The sequence below is a fragment of the Moschus berezovskii genome, chromosome 1 (assembly GCF_049115385.1).
Source record: "Moschus berezovskii isolate FMDL1 chromosome 1, NW_MosBer_1.0, whole genome shotgun sequence".
NCBI classification, from domain to species: Eukaryota; Metazoa; Chordata; class Mammalia; order Artiodactyla; family Moschidae; genus Moschus; species Moschus berezovskii.
The window spans coordinates 7108720-7132806 of NC_142460.1; the positions used below are offsets into that span (position 1 = coordinate 7108720).

The window sequence follows — 24087 nt, forward strand, 5'->3', positions numbered from 1 at the left end:
TGTGTTGTCACTTGGGGGTGAGGTGATCTCTTTCCATGCGGGGCGGGGAGAGGGAGGAGGGTCCCCGGAGGGCCCCAGGACATGGGCAGGCACTGCAAGGTGAGCAGGCAGCTTGCCGCCGGCCACCCACCCCCGGCAGGCCCTTCATCCGTCTTCTTTGCTCGGCAGCAGTACGGCTCGTTCCAAATGGACAAACTGGAGTGCGGCCAGCTCGGAAGCTGGAGGGCCAGCCCCCCTGCCCATGGCCCAGCTCCCCCAGAACAGCAGCTCCATTCAGAAGGCGGCGACCTTCTGTATGCCCCATCCTACAGCCTGCCCTTCTCCTATCACTACGGACCCTTCCCTCTGGACTCTCACGTCTTCAGCAGCAAGAAGCCCGTGCTGCCAGCCAAGTTCGGGCAGCCCCAGGGACCCCCATGCGAGGTGGCACGCTTTCTGCTGAGCGCCCTGCCAGCCGGCGGCGAGTGCCAGTGGCACTACGCCAGCCCCTTAGTGCCGGGCAGCCCGTCTCCGGCTAAGAGCCTTTCCGAGCCGCTGGGGAACCCTGCTCGGCACAGCCTGATGCCAAACTACGAAGGTGGGTCCTGTTTACACGAGGGGCGCGGGCAGGACGGTGGACGGCGGTGGCGGTGGGTGGCAGACGGAGAAAGGATGCCCAGGCTCTGGGCAAACAGGCCCTTCCTTCTGCCTCTGAGCGGGAGTGGGCATGCCTTCCCACCCTCACTGCGAGTGCTTCCCAAGGCTGCGACCACACCCATGTGCCTTGTGGGCACCAGGGATGGTGGAGATGGGGTGTTCGGCCACCCTCCATAGAAGTCCTGGGCCCCCTTTGCTCCCTAAAAGGGAGGCAACGTGACTTCCTATATGGCTTCCCAGGTGGTGCTAGTGGTAAAAAAAAAAAACCTGCCTGCCAATGCAGGAGACACAAGAGATGCAGGTCCGATCCCTGGGTTGGGAAGATTCCCCTGGAGAAGGAAATGGCAACCCACTCCAGTATTCTCACTCCGGGGAAATCCCATGGACAGAGCCTGGCGGGCTATGATCCATGGGGACGCAGAGAGTCAGACATGACTGAGCAGTTGAGCACCGCACATGTGTCCCGAGAACCCCCAACTGTATTTAATGATTACTTTCTACTCCACCCCAAAATGAACACGAGACACTATTGGTTTTCTTCTCATGCCAGTTTTCGAAGCATGGGAAGCAGTGGTGGAAAATCACGGGCTCGGGGACAGAAATGCCGATGCCCACCCTAAGGCAAATAGCACAGGTTCTCCAGGTCTCAGTTTCTTCATCTGTAAGATGGGAGCACAAGCCACGTGGATCATACCTACCACAGGGCTTGGCAGGCAGACAGGATTGGCCATCCAGCGAGCAGCCAAGCAGAGGTCCTCTGTGGAGGTTTCACCAGCTGCCCCCAGGCCTAGACAGACCCCTGCTTCCTCCCAGGGACAACCCCAGGCAGAGGGTAGGAGGAAGGGGTTGAGGTTAGCTGCCACCTGGACCACTGCTGAGACTGTAGACCAGGTTTTTGCAAGAGTCCCGCGGGACCACTGAAGGCTGGGTGGACATTACAAGCCCCCAGAAGAGTGACCTGCCTGGTGTCCCCGCCTCTCCTTCGCTCTTTGGAGGCATGTCGGGCTCTGCTGCTCCTATGGCTGCTGAGCAAACTTCTTGCTCTGTGCTGTGCCCCAGTCTTCAAAAGCCTTTGAGATACAGAAGAAGAGGGCTACATCCGGGAGAAATCTGACATTCTCAGAGATTACCAGGACATGTTTTTCAAAAGTAACCAGTTCAGAAAACAGTATGCCAGCAACCAGGGCAGTGCAGCCTGAGATTTGCATTCCTAATACCCGTCAGTGCACCAGGTCTCCCAAATAACCACAGCAGGGATTCCTTGGCACAGCCTGGGGAAAGAAAAAGCAAAGGGGTTGTCATAACAGCTGGAACTATTACCCACTGGAGACGGGACTTGAAAGAATTACTTTTCTTTGTGTGGGGGTGTTGACCAATGAGATAACACAGTATTTGATTTTTTTTTTAATTGCTATTTTGGAAGTGAAAGAGGTTAATAACCACTTCATTTTTCAGATACTTGGTAAAAACTGGACCAAAGGTGATAATTGGGGGCAATTTGTAATCGATTTCCTAGTCTTTTTGATACTAAAGGAAGACAAAGGATGTCTGAAGGTTTAAAAGGGGGGAGGGGAGCTAACTGATTCCAGACCATCTAATTGGTGATGCTGGTTATGACATTAATTAGGACAGTACTAAAGGGAGCAGGGTGATTACCACTCCACCCTCCCCACTGAGGGAAAAGCAAGAAAAAACAGATCGTGGCTGACTGGGGCCACCTAAGAGTAGGGCCGGGGGAAGGAAGCCTCTAGACAAACGCTGCCCAGCATGGTGGCCACCAACCCCGGGTGGCCAGTGCGATGAGAGGTGGTCCGAGCGTCCGCCCGCATTTGGAAGGCAGAAACGAAGACCGCCTTATCTGCTTTTTATACTGCTCACACACTGAACTAATCTTCCGGCTCTGTGGCATTAAATCAAGGCTCTTACTAACATTAAGTCCACCTGTTTCTCTTCACTGCTTCCTGCGGCTCCTAGAACAGGCCACTTGCCTCTTCAATTGGACTTGGCGGGCGCCGGGGCCTCCGGGCGCCCCGGGTGGGTGGCGCTTGGGGCGGGCCCCCTCCTCCCCCGCGCGGGCGTCTAACGTGTCGCCTGTCCCCGCAGCGCCCGCCGCCGCGCGCAGGTTCGGCGAGGACACCGCGCCGCCGCCGCCGCCGCCGCCGAGCTTCCCGAGCTGCGGCCACTACCGCGAGGAGCCGGCGCCGGGCCCGGCCAAGGCCGCCCGGCAGGCCGCCCGGGACGGGGCGCGGCTGGCGCTGGGCCGCGCGCCCCCCGAGTGCTGCGCGCCGCCGGCCCCGGCGCCCCCGGGCGCGCCCGCGCAGCTGCCGCTGGTGCTGCTCAACTACCACCGCGTGCTGGCGCGGCGCGGGCCGCTGGGGGGCGCGGCGCCCGGCGCCCCCGGCCTGGCCTGCGGCCCCGGCGCCCCCGAGGCGGCGGGCGGCGCGCTGCGAGCCCGGGCCCCCGGCCCCGCCGGCCCCGCCGCCGCCCCGCCGCCCGGCGCGCCGCGGCCGCACTACCTGGGCGCCTCGGTCATCATCACCAACGGCAGGTGACCCGCCCGGCCCGGCCGCCCGCGCGGAGAAGCCATAGGCCGGCCTCCTGGGCTCCCCGCCTCACCGAGTCCACGGGGCCGAGCTGTGTATGCACGGTTTAAATTAATTTATACAGAGACGACTATTTTACTAGAACTCCGCCGCCTTCTAGATTTTGTTTTTTTAAACCGTAGATGCCATAAGCGGCCGTGTAGAGGGCAGAAGCGGCGGCGTCGGGGACACCCTGACCGCCCGACGTTTTGTTCTTCGAGAGCCGGGTGTTCTGAAAAGGCGGGCGCCCAGGGGTGGCCCCAAATACTCCGACCTTGGGGGGGGACTTGGTTTCCTCGCCTTGAAATCAGATCTGCGCGCCCCCGATGCTCAGTAACAGACCCGCTTTTTGCGGGTTGGGGGGTAGCAGTTGTAACATCTCCAGACACCCTCCACTTTGCGGAGGTCACCCCACCCGAAAGATGGTCAGATAGATGGGCCAGCGGGTGGCCGCCCGGGAAGCTTCCTGTGTTCTTTGCCCTTTTTAGGTTAAGTCAAGACAGAATGTGATGATTTAAGTTCCCTGAATGGACGACAACTCCGCAGTCTTCAAGTCATTCATGAGTCTCATTAAACGTTGTTGTTTTCATTTAACCCTTGAATACAAACATCGACAAACCGAGACCAAGGGGGTGAATGTGGGTGTGCTTCTCAAGTGCATTCACAGTTTTTATTCCCTCCTAACCCCGTGAACTCTTGAGAATAGCACCTTCAGAATATATTGAATAGGCATTAAATGCAAAAAAAGTATATATATAGCCAGATATTTTATGAGAGTGACAGGTGGATGATTTCCGTGCCCAGTGGATTGGCTGCCCCTGTCAAGTCTGATGACAAGCAAAGTCCCCCTGGCCCACGCAGACCTGTAATTCCCTAGGCTCGTGTTTGCTACAAGTAGTGCTAATAAAGTTAGTTAAATTGCATGTGCAATATGGAAACTTGTCAATGGACTGCGCCTCGCAGAAGAAAACACGCTAAAAGGATATAACGAAAATGATGTACAAGTCTTCAGCATTTTCTACAGAGTAGGAAAACTCCATATGAACATGTCATGCGTGTAACAGGCGAACAAGAATCTTTCTATAAAGCACCAGCAGTGTGTTTAAAATACACTCCCGTTAATTTTTATTTTTATACTTTGCTTCAAGATTTCACCGTTTAAAAATCCTTTCATGGCTCCGAAGTGGATCAGTGCATTGAACCACACTTTTTCAATCTGTTCCTCTCTATAAACACTCCCTCATTTTGCTGCTTTTTCCAAGATGGTTTACTTTTAGGAAACTATGTCCACCTTTCAGAGTGGAAAGGTTGTTCACCAGTCTTCGACTCACTGTTCCTAGAATCCAAGTGCGCCTACATGTACTGTTCTCAAAATGTGGAAGGACCTGCCTGCTTCTCTGGGATGGTTCCGTTGCCTTATGGTACAGTTTGCAAATTTAAGAACATGTGTTTTGCAGTGAAGAGGCGAGGTCAGAAGAATCCAGTGCATACACCTCTACACTGCACTTAGCCATACCGCATGAGCAGCTCGCTCTGAGTGTAGACACACAGAAAATCGGCCTGGGGCACTGTTTTTATGCTATCCAGACCCGTAATTAAACCCTTGATTCCTGGAAGGTGCAGGTTTGATGAGCAGGAGATTCACTTGACATTTTTCAATAAAGTACCGTAAAATACGTTTGTGTCTATCTTGTTATTAATCATTGGGGGCTGTATAAATAAATACAACTGTGAGGACTTCTGGAGCAGTTTAAGACCAGATGTTACTGTTAGCAAAGAAAACCGTTATAGATTTATAAACCTTAACATAAATTGGCTTAATGATGAAGGTATGTGTACTTGAAAAATAGGATGTGTACTAGGAAAAACTTCCTTGCCTAAACAAACATTGCAGTTTTCATAACCTAGAACATGAAGAAAGATTCCCATGCAAGCTGGCTTCCAGGCGAACGGCAGCTCTGTGCAAAGTTAGCAGGGCAGTTACTCTGTCAACCTGACATTGTTCCCTCCATCTTTTAGTCTGCACATTTAAGCTTGGGGATATTGTTTCTCGACTTCTGTGAGGCTCTGGAAGAGAAAGCCTGTTAATAAATACGCATGTCTTTCACAAAAAAAAGAAAAATGTAGTTAGTGGTTCCTAACAGGTTGACAAAAAAATGCCAGATGAAATGGATTTCAAAAATAAGCCTAGTTCAAGACTGGTTTGGCCCTCCTTCCACTGGGCCTCCAAGGGAAAGGAATTCCTTTATGTTCTTGGAAGCCCTTTCTAGAAAAGCCATTCCATTCATACCTTTGTAGAGAAGTGAACAGGGTGTGAAGTGCTGCTCTGAGAAAATCTGTAAAAGCCTGTATTTTCTGCTCCCTCACCCCCACCCCCTTGATCATATTAAGTCCAATGGCCATGCTTTCCTCCCTTGGATCCTAAGGATGGGAGAGGTTTACATCATCAATGAATCCTGTATAAAGTCTACTGTAGTTTATGATGGCTCAGATGGTAAAGAACCTTCCTGTAATGCAGGAGACCTGGGTTTGATCCCCGGGTCGGGAAGATTCCCTGGAGAAAGGAATGGCTACCCACTGCAGTATTTGTGCCTGGAGAATTCAATGGGCAGAGGAGCCTGGCGGGCTACAGTTCATGGGGTCGCAAAAGAGTTGGACACGACTGAGCAACTAACACTTTCAAGATGGTTAAGGTAGGCTGTGGGGGCTGCTGCAGATAAAGAAAAATTTCAAATAAATTCCACAAAATTACTGTGGAAATTTTAGTGAATTGTAGCCCTTGAGTGATTGAAGATGCATTATTCAAGCTATTCCTAAACTTAAGTATGATAAATAAGGTTGAAATCTTGGGGAAGAAATGTAGAGACAAAAGTCAAGTAGTTCTCACAAAAGAGGAAGAACAATTGGACAAGAACAGAACATGTTCTTACGTTAAATTTGCTGTTAAAAATTTACATTATTAAATGTATTTCTCACTTTAGTTAAGTTTTTTTGAACTTTTGGGGTTTGCTGACTTTCATTCTTGGGAGTAATATGACTTCTCTTTTGTATGATACATAACACATTTTACACAACTACATTTTTAAAAAAGCAACCAGTTTCTTAATACTTACACATACCTATTCCTTATGATGTAAAACTATTTATTTTTTAAAATGTTTAAATATGAATTTTAAAAATATTGTAACCGAAAAGAATTGTTTATTTTGACAAATGAAACATGGTAAAAATAAAAAATAAGCCCAAACTACAGAGAAAGTCTCAAAGTTTATTTTGGTAGACTTGCTTTTTATAGGCATCGGTTTAAAGTAATTATGTTTCAGAGATGAGTCTTTGAAAAACTAAAAATGCAGAGGTTTAACGCTTTATTTCAAATGTGCATAGTAGTTAGGAATACCTATTTCTCCATTCTTTGCCCATTAAGACCAAACAGACCTACAGAACGTAAGCCTACAACGTCTCCTTTATGGATTCCGAAACGGCTGGCTGAGGCTGGCTTCTCTCCCGGTTCCCAGACTCCAGGGTGCAGGGTGCCCACGTAGTCCTCCCCGCGTGTGTAGGGGGTGGGGGTGGGGGTGCGTGGTACCCCAGGTGTGGGCCTGTGGACCCACCCCGCCTTGGACCACTTGCTCCCACATCGGGCAGTCTGCTGTGCTGCAGCAGAGAGCCCCTGGGGGGACAGATCCTTCCGACTGTGCCCCAGGACTGTACACGCTGCCAGGATGACCAGTGCCAAGGAACGCTGAGGGGGCGGGGTTGGGGGGGGGAGCGGCATGGGAAGCCCAGTTATTGCTGGGTCCTATTTTAGAGTTCCTCTGAAATTTGCTACCAGCCCCGAGGCGTTGATGTCCTTCCTGCCTTTCACATAACATGGTAGATGCTCAATGTGCAGCCTCTACACTAGGGCACAATTCAAATATCCCCAAAGCACATGTCAATCCTGAGTGTAGGTGCTTGTTTAAAGATTAAGAGGAAAACACGAAGTTTCTCGTTAAGACTTTAAAGCTCCTTGAGATCCTGGATCGCTGGGTACATACACAGCACCCAAACTGACCAGTGCAGTGTAGCAAGTTCTCCTAATGCTAACAGCTGTAAGCAAAATGCCTTTATCCAGCTGTTCTATAGGAAGCAGAGTTTCAAAAGTCTTTGGTTCATCTGAGGCAAAGTCAGGTTTATGCAAAATGCAGCATCTGCTCCAAGTCTATTTTGCCTCCCTCAAGACAACAGGGTGTCGGCACAAGTAAGAAATAAGAACAGTCTTGAAAGCACAGGGGCAAAGCGATATGCCCAGAGCATCTCCATCTGCTGTGACATGGCCACACTTCATTAGTTTTAATTTACCAAAAGGAAATTAAATGATAACATTTTTTCCCTAAAGCAGACTGTCTAGAGTAGGACTTCAGCTTAAAACAAATCATAGCATGTTTTTCATTAAATAAGCCCCCAAAGAAATGCAAAAAGTTAACGATGGCAGCTCTGAGAGATGGCGTGCCTTATATTACAGAGTTTGAGAAGTCAAACTTGCAACATTAGCCTGAGAACTTTCTTCTTAGTGATATTTTGCAGATGCCCTCTCCAGGGTGAGTCCATTTGGTACATTTGGGGTGCTGTGGACTTCAAACTTTTATTTAGACTTGGGCATTTAGGAGATAGTGTTTTGTTTTGGTAAGAAAAATAATTCTGGTTGAAGCCATATTTGCAAAAAATGACTTCTGAAATCTTTTCAAGTTACATTTCCAAAACATACATACTGGGTTAGTGTACTTGACTAAACATGTTATTTTTTTCCTTCAATGGGGTTTGCCTGTGCCTGGCTAAAGGTAGACAGATTTTTATACCAAAAACCACAACTTTCTGGAGTTAGCCTGACCGGGTAAAGCTGGAGAAAGACAGTGCTAGGGCACAATAAGGGGGTTCTGTTCAAAGCTGAGAGCCTCATCAACTTTTCACTAATTTCAGTTGGGATTGGCAGGAAGAGAGAAAAGCAGACAAAAAGTGGCCTTTTCAGGCTGAAAAGTAATGTGTATGCGTCTCAAGTTCAGTGGAGATAGGAGTTACATGGAAAAAGCATGGAATACATCTGGAAAGAGCAAATGCATATCAAAAGGCTTCCTTTCTTTTGTTCTTTCATGGAGACTCACAGGGCATCAGATTTTGAACATCTTCTTTTAAGACTTCACACACACACACACACACACACACACATGCTCTTAACTGACAGTGTGCAATAGTAATAACTCTTTTTTTGGCAAGGGGAAAAGGGGGCAAAAAACTGTGACTTACAAATAAAATGCCATGTACGTCTACGCTGTGTGCACTGCAGTCCTGCAGGAATGCTCTATATTTCAAAGCAAGCCCGAAGCTGGCTTAAAGCTCCAAATCCTCCTTTGCGTGTGGTGTGAGAGCGAGACTTCATCTCCAGCTGTTGGAGCCAAATCACCCACCCTCACATCCAAGCAATTACCTAATCAATGCTTTAAGGATCTTGAACTTGATCCCATCACGGCAGAATATTCAGTCAATTTAAACTTAGGAAAGCTCATTAATTAATGTCAAAGTAATTAACTGATTTCTTCTACAAGGTCATTACAACCAAAGCAGCTAGGGGTGCCTCTGTAGACATGTAGACATTGCTATTGGACCACAAACCACCAGGCTGAGAATAAGGCTTAGAAATCTACCTTCTCTTTTCTTCACTAAACAAACAAACAAACAAAAATCATGACTAAGTACCAGTGTATGTTCCTATAGGAAAACACCTCCCTGGATTCTTGTAAACAGTGTTACCATACTCCTAACTCACCAATGACCAGGGCCTGAAAGTTTTTTAAAACAAATTTTTTAATAGTCTAGGGATAAAGATCTTCACTGGGCTTCCCAGGTGGCTAGTGGTAAAGAATCCACCTGCCACTGCAGGAGATGCAAGAGAGGCAATACCTGGGCTGGGAAGATCCCCTGGAGGAGGCCATGGCAACCCACTCCAGTATCCTTGGCTGGAGAATCCCACGGACAGAGGAGCCTGGTGGGCTACAGTCCGTGGGGTTGCAAAGAGTCAGACATGACTGAGCGAACACAAAGATCTCCACTACTGGAAAACGTGAATTATTCCATTGCTGTTTCCATGTAAAAACTTTTTTTTTTGCCAATTAACACACATCCAATTTCAAGAGGGGAGAACAAATCTCACATCTATGGCAGGTCTTTACCTGAATTAAATCTTTCCAGCGATCGACCCTCTACCCCGAAAAAAATTTAAGAATGAACAGGTTAATTGGAGGGGAAAAAAAAAAAATCGTCAACAACTCTGATTTAGTTTTTCCAGCTCCATGGGCTAGGAAAGGTGGCAGAAATCCAAGGGGAAACCTCCCGCCTCGGTTCTGCCCTTCAGTCTGTCTGTCAGTCCCCAGCGGGGACTACCGCTGTTTGGGGACAATGAGGTTTTTCAGCATGTCGAAGGAGTTGCCGTCAGGATGCACCGTCACCACGTCGCCGTTTTCCTGGTGGACCAGAAGGAACCCGGAGTCATCCAGGCCAACTATCCACACCGTTGGTCCCTCAGCGCTTCCCAGGCGGACTTGCTGAGCGCTGCAAAGGAAGAACAGCCCTCGGTCACTGGGACACGTGACAGGCAGCGGCGGCTTGAGACGATTAGTTAAGTAATTATCCGTTATGGGAAAGGATTCAGGGCTGGTGGGAGAGAGGAGGCTGGGCTGGATACAGTTAAAATGCATCTGGGTCTGAGCTCTGCCTTTCACTGGTCCCGCCTGAACTGTCTTGGTGACTGCCAGAATATAACCAAGTCCAATAGAGAGTTAAGAATTGCTTCTCTTGCAAACACTGTCACTTCTAATTCTGAACATCCGGGAGGACTTTTTTGTGTCACCTCCTTCACCCTCTAGCACTTTAAAAAACACTGCAGCCCTCCAGGCTTTTTGGCTGAGATAAGATTCGGCTGCCTTCTGAAAAGAAGACTTTTATCGAGTTGTGGTGCATCGATTATAAGTTAAACGCATGCTAATTCTACTTGTTTTCAATATTTTTCCAAATGCACCTACTGAGTTACAGCCTTCTTAACAGTTTTAAACATATAGAAGCTGCACCTTCTCCTTTTTATTTTGAAGAATTTCAGACCTACAGAAAAGGGGGAACACAGTACAACGAACCTCATATACCCTCTCCACTTATACTAACTAATAACATTTTCCATATTTGTGGTTTTCCCTCAGTGTGCGTGAGCACACACTGTTTTATGGGGGGTGGAGGGGGGTTCCTGATATTTAAAAATAAGTTGTAGGCATCATGACACTTTAAATATTTCAGCATGTATAAGAATAAGAATGATCTTCTTAAATCCAGAATCTCATTATCACTCTCAAGAAATGTGATCTTGATACATTATTGAATATCTGTCCCTGTGCAAATGTCCCCATCATCCCATTAATATCTTCTGTGGGTGCTCCCTCCCTTCCAGGATGATTATGAATCTCATATTGCATTCAGCTGTCATGCCTCATGAGTCTTCTTTAATCTCAAAAATCTCTCACCTTCTCTTTGTTTCTAAGACCTTGACATTGCTAAAAGGTAGAGGCCCCTATTGGTCAACATCAGTACTTTTCAAACTAAGGTGCCTGAGAGCTTGCTGGAGCCTTTGTTAAAACAGGAGTGCTGGGGCCCAGCCTCAAGGGAGGAGTCAAGAATTTGGATTTCTACATATACATTACCATATGCAAAACAGACAGCTAGTGGGAAACTGCCGTATAACACAGGGAGCTCAACCTGGCGCTCAGTGAAAACCTAGAGGGTGGGGGGTGGGAGGGAGGTTCAAGAGGGAGGGGATGTATGTATACCTCTGGGATACATAGGTCTGCATTCAACATGAATGTTGTATGGGAGAGACCAGCACAACCTTTGCTTAGCAATTATCCTCCAAATAAAAAATTTTTAATACAAGAAACAGAAGTCAGCAAAGGAGAAAAACAGAATTTGAACACAGGGAAAAAAAAAAAAAGAATTTGTGTTTCTAACAAAGTTCCCAGGTAAGGCTGAGGCTGGGAGGTCTCCCTTTGAAAATGATAGTTACCGAGAATGTTCCACAATTTAAGATTTACCTGTTGCCTCACAACCAGACTCGGTTTAAACACACACACACACTGGGGCAGCAAAGTCTTCAGGGATGCGGTGTCTTTCCCAGCGCATCCCACCTGGAGGCACGGGATTGCCCATTTGTCCCCATTCCTGGTGCCGCTCACTCAAGGTGGTATCCCCCAGGTTTATCCATCAGTCAAAGAGGAGTACCCAGACCCGTGTTTAGTTTTGCTTTAAGATATTCAACTATTGCCTTAGTAAAGGGATTTTAAGAGGATGCAGACAAGCCAGCACTGACCTGTGTACCCAGTATTTATAGTAGAGAGGAAGAACGCCGTTGGGCCCCTGGTCCTGAAACGTGTCAATCAGCTTCTCCAGCACGGTCGCCGTTCGGGCGATGAGACAGTCGGCTCTCAAGGGCTGTAGCTCTGCCCCGTGTTCCTTATTGTATTCCGTGATGAGATCATTGATGCATATGGTAGGGTTGCTGTTCGTCACGTTAAATCCACAGCCTGAACGGAGAGAAACGATGGACAAGGTGAGCAGCTCAACCTACTGACGACATCATAAGTCTCTCTCGACCGCCTGGAAAAAGTTACAGCTTTTACGCTCAACTTGCTGCTTCCTTGTCCTCATTTCGAGTCTTTTTTGTCTCTGGCCAGTTAGAGAAGGACTTACATCTCGGAGTCCATCTTCCTGTTTCATCCTTCCCTTATGTCCTCATCAAACCAGGGCCATTCCAAACGTATTACACATTAGTTGGGAAAAAAAAGCAAGTCACATTGGATTCAATTAAGCAGAAAGGGATGAACAGGACAAAACAGAGTTGCTTCTGAAATGATACCTCCTGTGGTCTAGCCAAGAATTGGAGCTCAGTGCTGAACCCGATGTAAAATAAAATCTCTTGTTTCTTTTTCTACTTGAATAACAGAACACATGCTTGAAAATAAAGAATTTTATTCAGGTCTTAAGGAGTAAACTCTGGATTCAGAGACTTCCAACCTCGATCATGGCATAACCCCAAACACATCTTTTAATGCTTTATCCTTGGAAGTCTTTGGTGCTAGGGTTACGCTGTTGGCAGAGGGCCAACCCATGTTCAGTGGCTCTTTCACAGGCCCCTAAGCCAAAGCTTCAGGAGAGGGTTACCGGCTTATCTCTGTCGTTACTTAACACCGCTGTTCTCTGCCGGGTGGGGGTGAGGGGGTTCTTCAGAAAAGCTGAGACTTCGTTTTCAGCAGAGCCCTGAATCAGCCTCAAAGAGGGCTTCAATAAGAAGTGAAATACTGCAAGAACTAGGCAAGTGAGCCGACCATTTTTCCAGGGCCTCTGAGAAGAAACGTTCCCAAAATACTTGTCTTAGATAGAACAATGACATTCATAACAGTACTTTTTGATAAATGTTCTGAGCTATTTTCAGTATGAAGGGAAGGCTTGGCTGGCCCCAGATTATTACTATTTTTTAAAAATATACTGGCTACTAAAATACAAACCAATGGAAATGACACCTGGGGGAAAACAAACAACTACAAAAGCAGGGAAGAATCTGCAGCTGTTCGTTCGTTTGTGCTTTCATCAACAACATACACACAGCAGAAGTACCTGTGCTGGTGTAAGGCATTCAACTAAGCGTATGCAGCACTGAAAAAGCTCCCCTGTACCCAGAAAAGGCACGATCCTGGGAAAAGAGCCACATGGACTGCTGTCAACTTAGGCTGTGTCTTTCTAAGGACCAGCAGGCATCACTGATGGTGACTTTTTTAATCTTTCCCCACAGATGCCCTCTGTGCCCCCTGCCCACCTCCCATGGCCTTAAGACGTCAATAAAAGCTATGGATTCTCTCAGAAGAATGTTTCATTTCCCCCTCACTGACAGAGGATTCCTCAGCTCCCTGAAGCCATCATTTGTCCCTATTTGGAACTGCTGTATCCAGCCCAGTTACTCATTTACTCATGGGAGCCGGAGCTTGGAGGGGAGGAAATAACTTCCCTAGAATAACACTGCCAGTTGGCAGCAGCGCTGGAAACATACGCCGCGTCTTCTCTGGCTGGCACTTGCCACACACCATCACACGTTTTCTGTCCACTGCTGATTTCTGAACCCCACTCCAGCTCCTCTGGGCATTAGGGAGAAGGTGATGCTTGGATGACCAGGGACACCTAGGAACTTCTCGAACTGCTTCTGAATCCATCTCCTTGCCGGATGAGGATGTGCTGAGGCGAAACGGGGAATCTTTACCTCACCTTGACCAGCCTAGGGTGTCTTCTGAAGGTCAAAAAGAAGGCAACTTTTCCATGGCCTGGAAAGGTCAGATTAAGAATGCAAGGACATCCTTGAAATTAACTTTTCTTTTCTTATTACCAAGTAACGAAGTGGACATATTCATCATTTCTAATTCAACAAGAAGCGGGAGTGTAGAGAGGTGGAAGAAAACGCCTGTTTGATGAGACGCCCATGTGGTGGTTTCCACGGCCAGAGGTCCAAACGCTAAACACTCTGAAAGGCTTTCTACCCACCTGGCCTGTTCTGCATACATATTGTGTTCTGTAAGTCAAAGGTCAAAGAAAAAGAAATCCCAGATGATAATCCACTCCCCTCAATGGAGCCATGTGTGAGCCATTTCATCTCTAAAAATTCTGGGGGTAAGGGCTTTAAAAACTTACCAATAAGTATATAAAATGTTTCTCCCATAAGTGTTGAGTTAACCAAAACTCCACCAAGCTTCATGAGGTCACTGTAATAAATATCATTGGGCCACTTCACTCGCAAATTGATATCCTAAAAGGAAAATCTGCATATTAATCAAGCAGTCTCAAGACACAAAGGGACCGGGAGAGGTTGTCCAACTTAAACAAGAAAACACAAAGATGAGCAGAATGTTCTAGAAACAGACGGGACAGGGAGTCTCATGTTCTCTTCTTTTTCAGACAGCTGATCACCTCTTTGGAGCAATACTTGGAGTATTAAAGTCCCCCACGGGGCTAGAGGAAGGAGACTTAAAGAACACAGGAATCTCAGTCTCCTCTCCCTCATCACTGTGTGCCGTCATCAGAAGCACTCTGAAGACGCCCATCCTGGGAATTAAATTGACTATCCCAAGATCAATGACCACGGCACAGTGGACCATCATGTGCTAGGGAGGAGGACGGGGGTGGGTTGGGGGCGCTGAAGGCAGAGAACAATACTCTTGGGGGCTCTTTTTCCTTAAGGAGATCCTACTCCAGAGTGAAGGATGGTCCTGAACTAACCAGAGGCAAGCAGAAATGTCTTGAGTAGAATGCTATGGAGATACACAGGAGCAACACATTTTACTGAGTCATATCACATCATGTATGGATGTGAGAGCTGGACCACAAAGAAAGCTAAGCGCCGAATAATCGATGCTTTTGAACTGTGGTGTTGGAGAAGACTCTTGAGAGTCCCTTAGACTGCAAGGAGGTCCAACCAGTCCATCCTAAAGGAGATCAGTCCTGGGTGTTCACTGGAGGGACTGATGTTGAAGCTGAAACTCCAATCCTTTGGCCACCTCATGTGAAGAGCTGAGTCTGTGAAAAGACTCTGATGCTGGGAAAGATTGAGGGCAGGAGGAGAAGGGGACGACAGAGGATGAGATGGTTGGATAGCATCACCGACTCAATGGGCATGAGTTTGGGTAAACTCTAGGAGTTGGTGATGGACAGGGAGGCCTGGCGTGCTGAGGTCCATGGGGTTGCAAAGAGTTGGACACGACTGAGCGACTGAACTGAATTGACTGATTAGAGGATACTGAGTTTATTAGTCTCCATGAAGTGCCAACGGTCAACCTGGGCAACAGAAATAGAGCGGTCCAGTGGCCTGCTGCATCTCCATCCTGAGGGATATGGCCTGGGCAAGGCTGCCTGTGCCCTCCGGGGAATGGCACTGCCTTAACCTGGGCCACCTGGAATTCTACCTCCTGCCACGACTGTGAAGTTGAGGCACACAGGCTGGGTGCCTGAGGTTTGTTTAGGCCTATAAAAAAAGTCTTTTCACCAGAAAACAAATAAATAGACTCAACCAGTCCAATGTGCTTCAATCAAAAAGAAAGAACAGGAAAAGAAAGGCATGCATGCCTTTACTACGACATTGGACACATCTCTCAACAGCACAGAAGGGAAATTCTGGGAAATGAACACATTTCAGCAAGCCCGAAGCAGCTATCAACCTGACGGCGCTTTTAAAACTCCAGGAGCTCTCGGCTTCCAGCTTTACAAAAAGCAGGCTGAGGCTCCACGCACAGCAGTCATTCAGACACACACACTACAAACATGCCTAAATAGAGATGCGCATGCACGGCAGGGATTTATCAGTGAAGAACTGCACATACCTGGTACCCGGGGATGGATCTTACCGCCTCTACGACAGCCAGGGACATCAGATGCTGGACAAACGGAATCCTCTGTCCCAGCGGGGATCTCAGCGGGATGCAGACCAGCAGGGTGGAAAGGGCGCATCCCAAGGGGCTCAGCCAAGCATTCTTTCCCCGCCCTGGAACACAAGCCCCGTCAGGAAACCAGCCAGCCTGACCTGTGAGCAGACTGAGGTGCCCATAATGCCGGAAAATATGTAGAGGGCTCAGAAACACAAACGGAGGATCTGTCCCGCTGGAACAAACCGGGACTGAGGAAAATGCTTGGAGATTCTGGGGTTAACTCAACAAGAGAGAAGCAATTTAAAATCTGAAGCTCTGTGGCTGAACAAGTTTCCAACAATTAGCATAATGTTCTGCCTCATGTCATCCATGCTTTGATGATTCAAAGTCTTACACAGGGTCTGAACATCACTCTTGGTTTAACTCTCACCATATGGCAATGCAGGCAGAAACAGAGACCATGGGGAAACTGGACCGAACCTACACTGATCCAGGAGAGGTCCTGGAAGCCACTTTTTTGGAAGTGATCCCAATTGTGATGGTCTGACAAAACCATAGAATTGTAAACTTTAAGTGGCGGGACTGGATGGTATATGACTTACAGCTTGCTATTATTTATTTATTTTTTAAAAGAAGCTGAATTTGAAAAAATGATTGCTGATATTAACTCTTGAGTTATTTTTCTTAAAAAAGAAGTTGGGGAAATAAAGTAATCAAAAGAGAGGTATAATACAATCTCTTCCCTGGCCCTTTTTTTTAAACTACCTCATTGAGCACCACAGCCTTGAATCATTTTCTTTTCTTTCTTTGAGTTACGTTCAAAAGACGTGCTCAGGAGAAAGAGGTGGAAACAGTGGATTTCTCATTTCATTGCTGCTTCTGGGAAAGGCATAAGAGGCTCTAAGAGTTAAAAGTTGGGGGTCTGCCTGGTACCTGTGGGGGGTGGGGAGGGGCCGGGGACAGTGGCCCACGTATGACCCCTGAGCAGAAATAATCTGCTTGCGGCTGGACCCCAAGTGGATTCTGGGAGGATGTGGGCTCCTGCCTCTGAAGGTCAGCAGGGGGTGGAAGCTCTGGACAGCCCTCTGCTCCTTGGTGGTCACTCTGTGAAAAGGCACTGACCATTGATCGAGGGCCCACTCCATGCAAACTCCAGTGCCAGCCAGGGTGGGGGCTGGCAGATGGAAGACCCCTCCGTGTGACAGTCGGTCTAGATACGGAAGGCACCTCCCAGAGAACCTTCAGGAAAAGAAATGTCTCTCTAACATAGTTATTCACACACGGCAACGCCTAGAATGTGTCAGGAAGAGGGATTTACAAGATGCAGGTAAAAGAACGTTAAAACCATCACCGGGGATGTCAAGTGATTTAATAAACATCTTGGTTTGAGGGAACACTTGAATTCTACTGAAGTTCACGCCTCTAATCAATTTCCCTTCCTCTTCCTCCATCTTAGGGCAATGTGAAAACAAACAACATCTAACGTGAGTCATCTCGATGATCAGCACACGCAATCAGTTGGCTCTCTGGCCACGAGAGTCACAGACTTTAGGAAACAAAAACAACACAAACAGTAACAAAGATGACTGACCTCTGCCCTGCGTCTGGCGGACTGCGATGGCTGTTAAACCCATTTCCTGCGGCATCTCAAACATCAGCCTGCAAACGGTGGGAAAGACCGGTCAGCCAGAACTGGGACAGGACATGGGCGCCTTCGGCTCAAGGTGGGGGACGCTGTTTGCTTCCATTCGCGAATGCGTTAGTGAGGAAGGGCTGTCTTCCGGGTTTCAAGGGATACTGAGCCCGTTCCCGGCTTATGGAGAGAGAATGATGGAAAAGGGATGCAGGAAGCACCATTTAGTAAGAAAAAAAGGTGCACTGGGGGTGGGGCACGTGTACCTGTCCAAGCTATCATTCAGTTTATCCAAGACGTTGTTAGGTTATATTTCTACGGAATAGCCTATCAAATTCCTCCTCCCCCCACTGAGGTGTGTCCCCTTCTGCGAGTGACAACTAGCAATTCCTGACATTTGTTTCTACTTACGGCGTGTTTCTGTCTGCACACTGGAACATAATCATAACAGAAGTTTCTGATTATTCAGAAAACTAATATGGTGGCAATAAAGCCGTTTAAAAGACACACTATCCCCCGAGAACTAATTATGTTTTAACTATAGTAAATAAATCTACACCTTCTGAGAACTCAGGAGAACCTTGGATCCTTTTAGGCTTGAGTTCTGCTTTTAAAATGGTTTTTATTTAAAAGAATACAAACTTGCCTTTGGGGGAAGAGTAGAAATGTGTGCTGTATCTCCAGCAAAAGAGTCAACATAAACTTTTTTGTTTCCCCCAAGAAAAGGAAAGGGGGGAAAAAAAAAACCCTCACTCTGAGAATTTCCTCCCAGCTCCATTCTACATATTTAACTCACACTGGGAAGGTTTTCCTCTGCATTCCCAGGAAATGAGCAGGCATAGCTCTCAGTGCGTGCGAAGTCGCTTCAGTTGTGTCTGCTTTGCGACCCCACGGACTGTAGCCCGCCAGGCCCCGCTGTCTCTGGGATTCTCAGGCAAGAACACTGGAGTGGGTTGCCGCACCTTTCTCTAGGGTATCTTCCCAACCCAGGGATCGAACCTGTTGTCTCTTGCACTGGCAGGCGGGTTCTTTTCCAATACTGGCACCTGGGAAGCCCCCTAGCTCTCAGTAGGACTTACTAAACAAAGTAAAAAATCAGACCTGTAGTGCAGCCGCCAGGATGTCTCTGAAATACTTTCTGGGGGTGAGGGGAGCAGCAAGGGCGGAGGTGACAGCGAGGTGGTACTCTGTTTCGAGGGTGGGTTCCAGAGCATCCCTGCGCTGAGCATAGGGACCACGCTCGGAAAGCACTTCCTCCTCTCTGTCCGGCTCGGGGAATGGAGTGGAGCGTTAGACACAGTGAGAGAAGGAAAACACTTAAAGGCCAAAACACCCAGACCGCCTCTCTGTGACCCTGGTGGGCAGAGCCTCGCAGCACCCAGGCGCGGGGAGGGGAGCCCTTGGCTGCTAAGGAGAGCCCGGCCACCCGGGGCAGGGGCCGGGCCGGGCCGACAGGCACAGGGCCTGCCAGCGAGCAGGCAGCCCCCTTGTCTGGGTGCCAAGCCCACTTCCATCTCACATGAAATACAGCTCCAGAGGTATTTCTCTTGGACACCATGAATAACCCATTGAGATCAGCTCTGCTTATACGCTGCTGGGCTCCAAGAATAAAACATCCTTTTCTTGCGTGGAAAATCCAGAGAAGGAAGCTTTGTCCAGGAGGGGGATAACACTGTCTTCTCTGGCTCAGCAGAGACCCAGCCACCTTCACCTAGGCTCCAAAGGCTGCCAGGCTCTGGGGTGGGTGGACACCTAATGAAGTTTTCTATGCAAAGGGGATGGGGGGAGGTGATTTTACATGTGTGAGTAGAATGCAAAGGCTCTTTCCATCTCGGATGTTCTGTGAATAAACAGGTAGATGGTAGATAGTCATGTCTAAAGCCAGCCACGGTGGAATTAGGCGTGGGAGGTGGGAAGGTTCAGAAACCAAACACAGACTTCCAGAACAAAGAAAAATGATGAAGGGAACATACGCACTAAACTTGCTGGAGGCTTGGCAGCAGTGAACAGGGCATATTGATGAGAAGACTGAGCTTGTGAAGCTGAAGGCCAAGAGGAAATTCTGCGAGGAGGTAAACAATGAAGGGGCGGGCAGTGAGGGAATGGGTAATGCTTAGTTTGAGCCAGGTGAAGACCGCCAGGGTTATTTGTGCGATATGAGATAGCTCTGGGGGCCGAGCCACATGGCTCACGGTCGACAAAGAAGCATTTATGAACTTTGGCAAAATGGAAAATTTGCATCTCCAAAGGTGCAGTCACTAGGTTGCTTTAGCAGAAAGGAGACACCCAAAGTGCATTTCCAACCAGAGCTGATGTTGTTCTGACAGAAGGAAATAGAAAAAGGAGGGAAGTGGGGGGTGAGGGGAGCAGATTACATAATGACTACCTTCCCACTTCTGTGGTTTTTTCCTTTGTTGGAAAAGGCTGTTTAATAAACGGTTCCTGTGATCAGCAGCCAGGGGCAGGCACTGGGTACCACCAGGACACGGGAAGAGACTGCTCTGTTTTGGTACACTTCCCTTCTAGCTCAGTGGTAAAGAATCCGCCTGTCAATTCAGAAGACGCGGGTTTGATCCCCGGGGCGGGAAAATCCCCAGAAGGAAATGGCAACCCACTCCAGTATGGGACCTAGGAGGTCCCATGAGCAGAGGATCCCGGTGGGTTCCCTCCATGGGGTCACTAAAGAGTTGGACACGACTTAGCGACTGAACAATAGCTTCAGGCTGAAATACACGGAGCCCCAAGGCTCACCTGGCAAACAGGGCAGGGCCCGGACCACCTTGTTACTAAGGACATCGCAGTTCCCACTGCGTGCTCTGCCAGCCAGAGCACCCAGAATGTCACGTGGCTGTGGGAATTAAGTTTCAATAATTAAAACTAACCTAGAAGACAGACCAGTATGAGCTAGTGAAAGTTTTGAGTGAACGGAAGTTTACATTCAGAGTCAAATCAATCCACTTTGAGGATTCAAACCTAAAGAAATAGTCCATACTTACCACAGTGCTATAAAAATGAAAATTTGGAAAAAACCTAAGAGTTCACTAGGGAAATGAGGTCGGTGGAATAATCTGCAGTTACTATAAATGATAATTATGAAGATTACATAACACAGAAGAAATGCTTGCAATAGAATTTTCAATTTTAAAAAACAGGATATGAAACCCACATACACTTTTACACCAACTATGTAAAATTCACAGAAAAGCGAGGGAGGGAGATTCAACAAAAGAATACTTGTGGATATATTAGGAAGATTTTATTTTTTAAACTTTAAGGTGACTGCTTACCTGTTTTTTAAAAAAATTATTTTATTTTTAATTGGAGGGTACTTGGTTTACAGTTTGTGTTGGTTTCTGACGTACAACAACATGAATCAGCCACAGGCACACAACTGTCCCCTCCCACCCCATCCCACCCCACCCCACCCTCTAGGTTGTCACCGAGCGCCAGGCCGAGCTCCCTGTGTTACACGCAACTTCCCGCCAGCTGTCTGTTTTACATACGGTAGTGTATACACACCGATGCTGCTTTCTCAGTTCACCCCACCCTCTCCTGTCCCCACTGTGTCCGCAAGGCTGTTCTCTGTGTCTAGTCTCTACTCCTGCCCTGCAAACAGGTTCATCATTACCATTTTTCTAGATTCCGTATACGTGTGTTAATATACGACATTTGTTTTTCTCATTCCACCTCACTAGAACTGACGCAAATTCGTTCCTTTTTATGGCTAACAGTTCATTATATATACATATATATACACACACACACACACCACAACTTCTTTATCCATTGATGACTGCTTGCATTTAATTTGAAAATTATTTTTGAAAAATTTGAGGGAAAGAAGAATGGTTTTTATGTTTAGATATAGTATTTGCTGACAACGCACTCCAGTATTCTTGCCTGGTGAATCCCATGGACAGAGGAGCCTGGAGGGCTACTGTCCACTGGGTCGCAGAGTCAGACACAACTGAAGTGACTTAGCACACACGCATATTTGTAAATATGTCAAAGAATAGGACTAAAAGACCTGCTTTAAAAATAAGATAATAACAGTCACCTGTAGCATCCATTTTATTATCACCAATGAACAAGACCTTATTTAATTTGTAACTAATGAGCAGACATTCTTAAAACCAGTCTGTTCATATGCAATGGGAGCCTTAAAATTTTTATACCTCCTCACCCCGTGACTATGTCCCTAAGATTGAATTCTAAGGAGTATTCAGACAGGGAAACAATAATTAAGGGACACAGCTATTGCATCACAGCATTGCACAGTGAAAAAAATCATAAACAGTACAAACTGTCCACAATAGAGGAAAGAAACAAAATCATAGTATCCCCAACATGAAAAAATATCATAAAGCCATCAGCGATACAGGCAAATGTCCTCTGAACACCATTAGAAGATTTAAAGAGTGTGGAAATTCCAATATGCAGCATGGTTGCACAGGTGCTTTAAAATATACTTTGAAAAATTATTAGGAAATATACCAAAATATTAGCTGTGGTTACTTTAAGTTATGAGTGTAGTTACTGGAAAAACACAGCAAAGTACAAAACAGAAAAGTCATCCAAAGAAGTCCTTCTTAGAAATGTATATTCTTCTATACTTTTCCTCTTAAAAACTACGACACACACACACACACAATATATATTATACAAAGTATTTTCTGATGATTGGAAGGACTGCTCATTTTGGATCTTCTTTCTTTCTTTGTGGCTGCACCAACCAGGGAACTCATGCCCCCTGCAGTGAAAGCAGAGTCTTAACCAATGGACCACTAGGGAAGTCCCCTCACTCTTAAAATGAAGTAGATATTTAGTTATGGACATTTTTATTTCGTTGATAATAAAAAAAAAGGCTTAAAAACAACATCATGATATGGTCCCACCTATGTAAGCTATGTATTCGTATGCGCGTTCTTAGACAAATTCAGGACACCTATTAACACTGGCTACCTCCAGAAGGCGGCTGCAGAATTACATCATGGTTTTAGTTTCTTCACTGTGCTCTTCTGTGTAATCTCTGGGAGTTAAGATTCCAAGTGGTTTTTAGTTTCATTATATTTGTCCCAATTTTCCACTGTTTCTATACTTGCAGTGCATTCGTTTCATCATCAGAAAAAAAAATGGTTTTTCAAATGTAGTACATTGGGAACACCAACCATTATATCTGAGCATCACTGCTTTTTAAAAAAAGTTCAAAAGCTAAAATTTAAGGATTTTTAAAAAAATGTTTCACTCTAACAGTACAATCAATTTTTTAAAAAGTTGCCCTCTATGCAAGAATGCACACTATTGCTTCTGGAAAGAAAATGAATAGTGCTTTCTGCTCCCAAGAACGCATATACTGGAGCAAGGAGTGTGGTGGGGCTCTGCCATGCACAGGGAGTCGGTCTAGGGTGAAAGATGCTGGACCCTGCACCAGCGACTTCGGAACAGAGAGCTTGGCATTTGGGGGTGAAGCTGAGACCAACAGTCCGAGAGGAGCACGGTGTTATCCAGGGACCAGGGGGTTACTGCTCCTGGCGGGAAAGGAAAGGTTCCTGGGGAACTTGAGAAATGTCACGGCAGAGGTGACTCAGGAAATGGGACAGATCCGGATTCGAACCCCAGTGTTGACACGAACTAGCACTGAGGGACGGGCTCCTCCTCGCCATCTCTCAGCCGCCGAGGAAACGGGACAGCTGGCGCGGTCTCAGGCTCCGAAAGAACGAAGGGGGAAGGGACACACAGGACGCTCGACCACAGGGTCGGTACTGAAAGGCATCCCTTTCTGTTGGTTGTGGATCCCGGAACTTCTCACTTACAACACAGAGAAGGCCTCGCAGTTCCTCCTCCTGGGGTAAGGAGGGTGGTCAGGGAGAAGGAGAGGAGAAGAAGGGGCAGAACACGTGCGTTTGGGGACCGTTCACCAAGTCTAGAGGTAATGTCTCTTCCCCGAACCTCTCGCACCCTCTTCCATCTCTCTTACACGCAAACTAACCTGATCTGAAGCCGGGCTAAAAACCATCTAGACTTACAGCTGGGTTGCAAAAAATCTTCGTTTCCAGTTTGAGGGTCTCCGAACTCACTTATTAGCAAAGGTATAAACGGTTGGTTGAACCAGCTATTTGACTTTTTAAAGATAATACGTTTTTAGGTTATTGCTTTTAGAGATAACACATTTTGTAGGTTCAGTTCAGTTGCTCAGTCGTGTCCGACTCTTTGCGACCCCATGAATCACAGCACGCCAGGCCTCCCTGTCCATCACCAACTCCCGGAGCTCACTCAAACTCATGTCCATCGAGTCGGTGATGCCATTCAGCCATCTCACTCTCTGTCGTCCCCTTCTCCTCCCGCCCCTAATCCCTCCCAGCATCAGAGCCTTTTCCAGTGAGTCAACTCGTCGCATGAGGTGGCCAAAGTATTGGAGTTTCAGCTTTAGCATCAGTGCTTCCAATGAACACCCAGGACTCATCTCCTTTAGGATGGACTGGTTGGATCTCCTTGCAGTCCAAGGACCGCTTACAAACAATTTTGGTCCGTGATACACAGGCACAACAGTTTTACTACTGTAGTTCTGCTGTTATCTTCTGGATTTGACATTTAAAGCTATCCATCATCAATCTACCTTTCTGGAATGCTGTCAAATAAGTAAGCTCTAGATCATTTTCCCTTAGCCTTGTTTTGGTGTATAATATAACAGGAGTACTTATTTCAGTTACAGGCAAAGTGGGAATGTGGACTGCCCAAGAGCAGAACCATCACGCCTCCC

General features: G+C 47.2%; 2 protein-coding genes across 6 annotated transcripts in view; one reads left to right on the forward strand and one right to left on the reverse strand.

Moving 5' to 3' along the window:
• Nucleotides 1–6366, forward strand: part of SIM2 (SIM bHLH transcription factor 2) — a 52327-nt gene extending 45961 nt beyond the window's left edge. Inside the window, exons 10-11 of the mRNA XM_055416244.2 lie at nt 169–577; nt 2740–6366. Coding sequence (XP_055272219.1) covers nt 169–577; nt 2740–3188 — 858 coding nt within the window. The 3' untranslated portion in view covers nt 3189–6366. The remainder of the gene's footprint in view (nt 1–168; nt 578–2739) is intronic.
• Nucleotides 6367–6552: 186 nt separating this feature from the next.
• Nucleotides 6553–24087, reverse strand: part of HLCS (holocarboxylase synthetase) — a 212656-nt gene continuing 195121 nt past the window's right edge. For 3 of the 5 annotated variants that reach the window (XM_088835032.1, XM_055416230.2, XM_055416227.2), the window contains 5 exons: nt 17286–17353; nt 15650–15810; nt 13968–14082; nt 11602–11815; nt 6557–9803 (listed from right to left, as the gene is read on the reverse strand). In XM_088835032.1, coding sequence (XP_088691158.1) covers nt 9632–9803; nt 11602–11815; nt 13968–14082; nt 15650–15810; nt 17286–17353 — 730 coding nt within the window. In that variant the 3' untranslated portion in view covers nt 6557–9631. Of the gene's footprint in view, nt 9804–11601; nt 11816–13967; nt 14083–15649; nt 15811–17285; nt 17354–24087 lie in introns of all 5 variants that reach the window. The other 2 variants (XM_088835039.1, XM_055416228.2) reach the window with 2 other exon arrangements.